Source organism: Octodon degus, unplaced genomic scaffold (assembly GCF_000260255.1).
Source record: "Octodon degus isolate 3935 unplaced genomic scaffold, OctDeg1.0 scaffold00222, whole genome shotgun sequence".
Taxonomy (NCBI): Eukaryota; Metazoa; Chordata; class Mammalia; order Rodentia; family Octodontidae; genus Octodon; species Octodon degus.
Window position 1 is genome coordinate 1602901 of NW_004524798.1, and position 8458 is coordinate 1611358.

General features: G+C 46.4%; 2 protein-coding genes across 2 annotated transcripts in view; one reads left to right on the top strand and one right to left on the bottom strand.

Annotated features, from left to right (window-relative positions):
- Positions 1-294: 294 nt before the first annotated feature.
- The window catches only part of Coil (coilin), a 16954-nt gene continuing 8790 nt past the window's right edge, over positions 295-8458 (top strand). Inside the window, exons 1-2 of the mRNA XM_023705533.1 lie at positions 295-549; positions 8071-8458. Coding sequence (XP_023561301.1) covers positions 305-549; positions 8071-8458 — 633 coding nt within the window. The 5' untranslated portion in view covers positions 295-304. The remainder of the gene's footprint in view (positions 550-8070) is intronic.
- On the bottom strand, positions 3247-4430 carry LOC101570121 (PDZ and LIM domain protein 1-like). Its single transcript, XM_012517856.2, is given in 2 exon segments — positions 3247-3963; positions 3965-4430. Coding segments are annotated over 2 exon segments (987 nt in total). The 5' UTR covers positions 4370-4430; the 3' UTR covers positions 3247-3381.

Here is an 8458-nt window from a genome sequence, read left to right on the forward strand (position 1 = left end):
GGGATTACAGGCCTGAACTACCATACCTGGCTAAACCTTTTTTTTTATGTAGTTAGCCAGTTGCCATTTACTAAGCTACTGATCTTGGGTTTTTAAATCTTCTAAATGAGGATATACTTCATAACTCATATTTTGTCACGCAATTAAAAGTTAATCTGAAAAAATAAAAATAAAATAAAATAAAATAAAAGTTAATCTGTACTATAAAAGGCCTCGGCACCCCTAGGGGGCGCACGTTAGCACGTCCGAATGCGCCTGTTCCTGGCCCCGCGGTCCCTCTCGGCTTCCGTAGAGCACGAGCAAGATGGCAGCCTCCGAGATGGTTAGGCTGCGGCTTCAATTTGACTATCCGCCACCAGTCACCCCACACTGTACGATCTTCTGGCTTCTGGTCGACATGGACAGGTGCCGAGTCGTTACGGATCTCATCAGCCTCATCCGTCAGCGCTTCGGCTTCAGTTCCGGCGCCCTCCTCGGCCTCTACCTGGATGGGGGGCTCTTGCCTCCCGCCGAGAGCGCGCGCCTGCTGAGGGACAACGACTGCCTCAGGTGCGCGCGGCCGCGGGGTGGGGGCGGGGCGGGGCGGGGAGCGACGCGCCTGCGCGCGCGCTCGCGACTCGGGGACAGTGCTCGAGCTGCCAGCGAGGCACTGTGTTCCCCGGGGTGTTGAGCGGCGCGGGAAACCCGGCTTCCCTGGGCTGATCGGGGGTCGCGGGCTGCGGGAGACCAGGCTGGCAGACAGGGACCGTCGCCATGTCTTCATCGTAGCGAGTTCTTCTCTTTAGGCCCACTGCAATGTCCCCAGAGGCTCCAACGGTGTGTGTGTCGTTCTGCGTCTCACCTGGGGGTCTTGGGTTCTCTCAAATAGGGTCCTTTCCCGCAGTGACTAGGGACACACTAAATAATTTTAAAGATGTTTTTGGAAGTGTAAAAAGCGGATACTGAGGTGAGTATCCAGGATCCCACGTGGTCGAGTTGTCTCCGGAAGGTGATGAGTTGTGATCGTGTCCGTGCTGATTTGTTATATTGACCCGATCCCAGGCGGTGAATTATCCTAGCGTTGTGAATGAGGCTTTCTCTTGTTTGCCTTGTTCTGTTTTGCCGTGCTGGGGTTTGAACCTAGGGATCTGGGCATGGTAGACAAGTACTCTGCCACTGAGCTACGTTCTCGGCCCTTTTGATTAGGTGTTTTTTTGTTTTTTGTTTTTTTGGCGTTGAACCCAGGCCCTTGCGCTTGCCAGGGAAGCGCTTATTCCACTGAGCCATCTCCCCGGCCCCCTTTTGATTAGTTATTGTGAGACAGTGTTTTGTTAGTTGCCCAGGCAAAACTTAACTTGCAGTCTTCTGCCCTAGCCTTCCAGATAGTGAGGATGAACGTCCTGTGCCACTATGCCTGGAGCCCTTTGTGTTGGGTATTGTTTTCCCTAGAGTATATCAGGATCATGCACTGGCCAGATAGCTCAGTGGATTAAAGCGCCTGCTTAGGCAGACGCAGGGCCGGGTTTGAGCCCCAGTGTGCCATGTCCCCCACCCCCAGACTGCCATTGAGACTGGGCGTGGTGGCGTGTGCCTATAATCCCAGTGCTTGGGAGACTGAGAACAGGAGGATCACTGCAAGTCTGATCTGTGTAGTGAGACCCTATAGACCCTGAATTAAATACAAAAAAAATTTTTTTCTTCAGAACATCAGGGACTTTCTCTTAAATCAGGAACACTGATTTATTAATAATATATAGCTGTTTCAAATAGCAATTTGAAGTAGACATTCTTTTCCCTTTTTATTGTCTAGGACTACATGCTCTGGGCAATTCAGGTGTGATTTATTTTTATTTATTTATTTGTATTTTTAGGGAAGGGTCTACAGGGTCTCACTACTAGATCGGACTGGTAGTGATCCGCCTGTTTACAGCCTTCCAAGAGCTGGGATTACAGGCGTGCACCATCATGACCAGTCTCAATTGCCCTCTCAGCCTGCTCCTGGGGCTGGGCCTGCACAGCAGGCCTGGAGATCAAACCCCGGCCCTTGTGCTTCTTGCAGATGCTTTAATTCGCTGAGGTATTTGGTCGGCCCTCAGGTGTGATTTAAATACTATAGTTGTTAAGGGCCATGTCCTAATTAAGTTTGCTTTTTGAACTTTCCTCTGCCTAATGAATTAATGACTTGCTGCTAGCTGACCACAGTTACACTTCAATGTATGAATCATCTGGGAATTATATTCCTAATAGTGAAAATAACAGTGTCAAAACAAACATGAAAGCTGTTAATAGCCAATAATTGCAGCGTGACGTCAGGCGTATTCTTAAATGCTTCAAATGCACAACTGCATATGGCAAGAACTCCCTGTTCCAGGGCTGAGCGTGCAGCTCAGTGGCACAATGCTTGCCTGCTGTGTCCCCTGGATTTGATCCCTCACTCTGTAAAATGAGAGCTAAATAACTATTTCTGCAGCTGGCATCACTGGTAAGTGGAGTAGACCATAGGAAAAGACTAAATTTGAGAAGTTGGGGATTTTTAAAAATTTCGTGCTCCTAATTGTGAAGGTGCTAATGTGGCCGTTGTAAGCCTCAGCCAGGCAGGAGGGAGGTGCAGGGACCTGATGGGGCCAGCAGGTGAAGCCTTCCCCTTGAACCTTCCTTGTTGAATTTGATCCTCCATCTGGGACACCCACATTAAAAACCCATTAACTTCTCTGTCAGAGGACTAAAAGCTTTCATTGTTTTTTAAAGAAAATCAGAGCTGCCGTTCAGCTATCGCTTGCTGTGAGCCAGGCGTGCTGTAATGTGGAACAACCCATTTGAGCACTGTCATTATTACCGTTATCATGTTTACAGATGAGAAGTGTTGAGGTCATGATTTTTCAACATCAGTAACAGTGGCAGGATTTGAACACAGGCAGTCATGTTGATCTTGACAGGCAGTGAGGTTGGGTGGCAGGCGAGGCAGGTGGGCAGGTCAGTGTCTCAAAATCCTATAAGCAAAACTGCAGATCTAAAGAGGATGCTTGCATTTTTTTTTTTTTTTTTTTTTTTTTTTTGCTTTGCAATCTGTAAATTTATTGAGTAAAACAAAATCAGTATCAGACACACTCAATTTGGGCTGGTCCAAATGTCACTGAGGTCCATTTGCAACAGACAAGAACTGAGGTAAAGAAGGTACTATGTTGTTGGGAAGGGCATGGAGAAAAAAATTTTTCCAATAACTAAAGCAGGCATCACACGCCAATGTGAGTCAGTTAATTTATGAGGGGACTCAACATTTAATGTGCAGGGCTAAATCAAGACAAGCATGGAACACTGGGAGAGAAGGGGGCACCACCCCTCAGACGGCAGGCTTGTAGCAGAGGCTGGCTGGAGAAGAGCTGTCAGGGCAGAGCTGCCGGATCACTTGGGGAACACGGTGACCACATCATAGCCGTCAGGTGGTGTCACCTGCTCCCTGGCATGCTTTTCACAGTAGATCTGATCCTCTACAAAGAAATGGCCCTTCTGCTTCAAGTTGGTGCTACAGTCGGTGCACACATAGCACTCAGGGTGGCGGTGGCGGTTACGGAGCTTCACAAACACACCAACAATGCCAGTGCCACAGTTGTCACACATGGGCAGCTTCTGAGCATTTCTGACAGATGCTACCACCTTGGTGACTGGAGCTTTAACACTTCTGAACCCTGAGGGCTTGTTGGGATCCCCTTTCTCCTCTGACTCCAGGATTTCCTGCAAAACCAGGAAGGATGCAGACTGTTTGGGGGGCTCATTTAACTCCTGTTTCTCCTGAAGCATCTTGTAAGCTTCAGATTCTTTGTCAGTGATGAGGCTGCCAGAATGCTGAGAATGATCTACGGGCCTGCCATTCGCCTCTTCTCCGCTGGCTGCAGTCTTTGGCTCCACAGCACTGTTGAAGCTAGAGATGTTTTCAGACGAGTAGAGGCCAGCAGGGTTGTTGTACTGGTTCTTGCTGACTCTGGGGCAGTGCTGGAGGCAGGGGGGCAGTAAAGGGCATGGCGCTTCGGTTGTGGGCACTTCCTATATGCTGGACCTCTTGGGGTTCAGAGGCTAAATTCATCTTGTCCGGATGGCGCTTCCCCTCCTCGGTCACTAGAGGAGACCAGATTTTATGTTCAGATCTGGTTACTGTGACAGTCATGTTGTCCATGCAGCCCTTGATTTTGTTCTGAGCTTCCAAGTACGTCATGTTGCTGGTGTTTTCTCCATCGATCCCTGTGATTATATCTCCAATACATAAATTAGCGGTGGCATCTTTGCTTCCGGCAGTGACCCGGGAAATGGCGAGAGGCTGCTCAAAGTCTTTGCCGCCCACCAGGCAGAAGCCCCAGGGTCCCGGGCCCTGAAGGACGATCTGCTGGGTGCCCATGGCGCTGTGCAGATGGTGACCTCCAGGGGCAGATGGAGAGGACGGCTCGGTGCGCAGGGACCCTGGAGTGGCTGTCAGAGGAAGAGCACGCCTGCATTTTGGAACTACTACCCAATGTGCCCTGCAAAGAGTTGGAATGAAAAGCAGAAGACCTATTCTAGAAATTCCTTGGATTCGAATTTCTTTCCACCACTAATTATCTGGATAATTCACTTCTGTTTGTAGGAGGGCAGCATTCACTTTTGTTTGTTTCTGTTTGTTGTGATGCTAGTAGAGAACTGAACCGTATTAAAATAAACGTATCCCCTGAAAGGATGGGAAATGAAGCAGACTCAGGAGCTGTGCCTTGCTCTCTTTGCTATCTTCATTGTTTCCCTTTCCTCCTCCCTAGCAATTCTGGGGATCCGAGCCAAGGCACTGGGCATGGCAGGCAAGCAGCCTACCACTGGGCTGCTTCCCCAGCTTGCCTGAATATTCCCTAACCTGAACTGCACTTTGGCGAGGGCCCCAAAGTCCTTGGCCATCCGTCTCAGTCAGATGTGCACAGGCGCATCCTCTCCAGCATGGGTGGGATGACGCCAACAGCTGCTTTAAAGCCCACTAGTGCTGTCAGCTCTGGGAAAAGGCAGGGCCACTGCCTAAACCAGATGCTGCATGTGCTGTGACCCAGTCAGTGACTTAATAAACCGCAGCGACTGAGCAGAGAGTCTGGCACTGTTTTCACAGTTTGGTGGAGAGCTTGCTTCTAATTGTTCACCTTGGAATTGAAATTGGAATCATAGCCATGCTATAGGAAAAAGCAAATTGGTTTAAAATGCAAGGAAAAAAATCTGATATTCTGGGGTTTTTCTTAGGATGCCAGAATCATTTCTTGCTGCTAGATGCTGGGGTCTTCTAGAGACAGAGGGGAATGTGTTTAATGATTTAAATCCCTGGTCTTTCAGAGGTTTCTTCATTCTACTCCTGCTATTAGTAGCTTTTTTTTTTTTTTTGGGGGGTGGAACAGGGATTGTGCTTGCATGGCAAGCACTTATTCTACTGAGCTATCTCCTCAGCCCCTGTAGCTCTTTTATTTTATTGGCTTGTATGATTCAGTATAGTTATGTTTTCTGAAGAATAATTGAGACTTTTTTTTCAAATACCACATGGAGGAGGTAAATCCACAGGATTATTATGCTTTAAAAATTTTAAAGAATGCTTATACATATGTTCTCATTCATTAGTTATAGTTTATTTTTTAAGTATGATTGTCTACATCTTTTCCTGTTTGCTGAAAAGCTTGATGGAATATGTAGCTGGATATTCATGCATTGTAAGTATAATGTGTTTTCAGCTGGCATGTTGGAGCACCTGCTGTTTCTTCAGCTTTGAGGGCAGTCTGTCAAGCCTTGTCATCAGACCATACATAGGAGGTTTAGGTGTTGCCAGTTGAGGGAAGAAAATTGCTTTTGTATAGTGAAATAAATGTGGATGAAGGGGCCAGGGAGATGGCTCAGTGGAATAAGCGCTTCCCTGGCAAGCACAAGGGTCTGAGTTCAATCCCCGGTTCCACCAAAAAAAAAAAAAAAAGTGGATGAAATGTATACTAGGCCACTGGGGCTCTCCACAGAAATAGAGCTAACAAGAGACGCACACACATGCATGCGCATTCGTACGAGCGTGCACACACACAAACACACAATTTATTATAAGGAATTGGCTCACATGATTGCAGGAGCTAAGACCTCCCGAGATCTGCAGTCAGTCAGCAGGGCTCTGTGTCAGGAAGGCTGGCGGTGCCATTCTGAGCCCAGTCTGAGTCTGGGACGGAAGACCAGCGCTGTGGAGGAAGGGTCCGGCAGAGCAACAAGGCCCTGCTTCCTTTTTTGTTTTCCTCAGGTTTTCAGTGGATCGGACAGAAGCCTTCCTCCCTGAGCAGTTTCCTTAGTCTTCAAATTTCAGTGCTCACTCACCCAGAGCACTTGCACGGACACGCCCCAGAGTAACGTCTAACCGAGCATCTGGCCCTACAGCCCAGTCAAGCTGACACGCAAAATGAGTCATCACAGCCTGTTGTGGACTTCGGGGCTGCTATCTCTACCCTGGGGAGCATAAACCTGTGCTATTTTTCTAAACTGAAAATAAAATCACTTTATATTATTTTAAAATATTTCTGGCTGTGTTAGAAGTTGTCAATGGAATATACATCTCTGACAAAAGTAAACTAAGAAGGATATAAATGGACCATTTTGTAGTGGAAAAAATATATATCTATATATACAAAATAACATAAATATACAGCTACTTTCTCTTAGTTCAATGAGAAGGTTTTTGAACTAATAGTGTTTAGACAAGATATCATGTCTGCATCTTGTCCTAGGAATAACTACTACAAAGAATATGCAATGTATTATTGTAACTATACTACTAACCTGTTTTGAAATGCTCATTGCTACTTCTTTCTCAATAAATTATTAAAACATAAATATATATACATATATTTTTTCAGTCCACACCTAGTTATTGTACATATTTATGTGATGTAGGTTTCAGCTGAGCATATATATATATATATATATATATATATATATATACAGTGTAACCGTCTAATCAGGGTAGCTGGCATATCTGAATTGCCGACGTTTTGCATTTGTTTGGTAGGGGAATGCTTGCTAGTTATTGGAGATGCCCAGTTAATTGTTGTCTGTGAAGTTATCCTCCAGCACTGTAGGATGTTAGAAATTCCTCCTTTGACTCAGCTCTGTACCATCCTTCCTCCTAGATCCTTCCCAAGCCCTGATAAGCTCTCTTTTATTTTCTCCTTCTTTGACATAACCTTTTAGCTTCCACATATGTGAGAACATGTGGAATGTGTCTTTGTGTGGGTGACTTATTTTACATAACATAATATCCTCCAGTTCCATTCATGTTGCTGCAAGTGAAAAATTGTTGTTCTTTTTTATAGTTCAGTAATACACAATTCTGTGTATATGTGTGCATATTTATATGTTCTGCATTTTCCTTAAGTACTTATTTGTCAAGGGATATGTAGGTTGAGTCCATGTTTGCTTAAATTAGACATGTTAAAAATATAATCTCAGCTGAGCGTGTGACACACATCTGTAATCCCAGCATTCAGGAGGCTGAAGCAGGAGGGTTACTGTGAATTTGAGACTTGCCTGGGCTACACAGTAAGTTCAAGGCCAGCCTAGCTATGTAGTAAGACCTTGTCTCAAAGACCCCAAAAATAAATAAAATATCATTTTGAGAAAGGAAATACACATTCTACAACAAAAACAGATGATTAGCATGAGCCCCTTTTAGGGGAGGTGCCATGCGTGTAACAGAATGATGGCGAGTTTTAGAGTGAGACGCACTGAAGTTTGCACGCCTTCTGCTGCTCACCAGCTGTGGATCTTGGGCAGGCGGCCTGTGTGAGCTGTGATTCTGCAGCCTGTAAAGGGAAAGCTGCCTACTTTGGTGTGGTATTTAGGTCAGAGAACGTGTATAAAACACATTGGGGACACAGTCAATAGGAACTAAAACTGGCCCGATGAAAGCTGACCGTAAGTGATGCTACGTAGTCCATTTTGTCAAAAGGAGTCTCTTGCCCTTCGGGGATGTGACGCTTTTCATGGGCTGTTGGTGATGACGTTAGCAGATAGCTCCATCCTGGAGACAGACTTGAATCCGCTCACGCTAGCATTTGCTTATCCTGACAGAGTGAAGTTAGAAGAGAGTGAAGTTGCTGAGCTTTCTGTCCTAGTCAGCAATGGTGGCGACGCTCATTTATCCCCTGTGAAAGCCAAGAAGAGGCCTTCTAAGGTAGAGGAGGATGAAGAAACCGAGCTAGGGTACATACTGTCCAAGAAGCACTGGAAGAGGCAGGAGAACAGCAGCAGAAACGACAAGGAGTCGGAGCTGCACCCGAAGGCTGTCCCGGATCAGCCTGTGAGGAAAAAAAGCAAGCGGAAGAACAAGGCCACCTGTGACGCGGTAGACACTGACGACAGAGAGACCAGAGGGAAGTCACCGAAGAAGAAGGACAAGCGCGAGTGTAAGAAGCAGTCCAAGAACCGCAGGCCTCTGAAAACACAGGCAGTAAAAGAG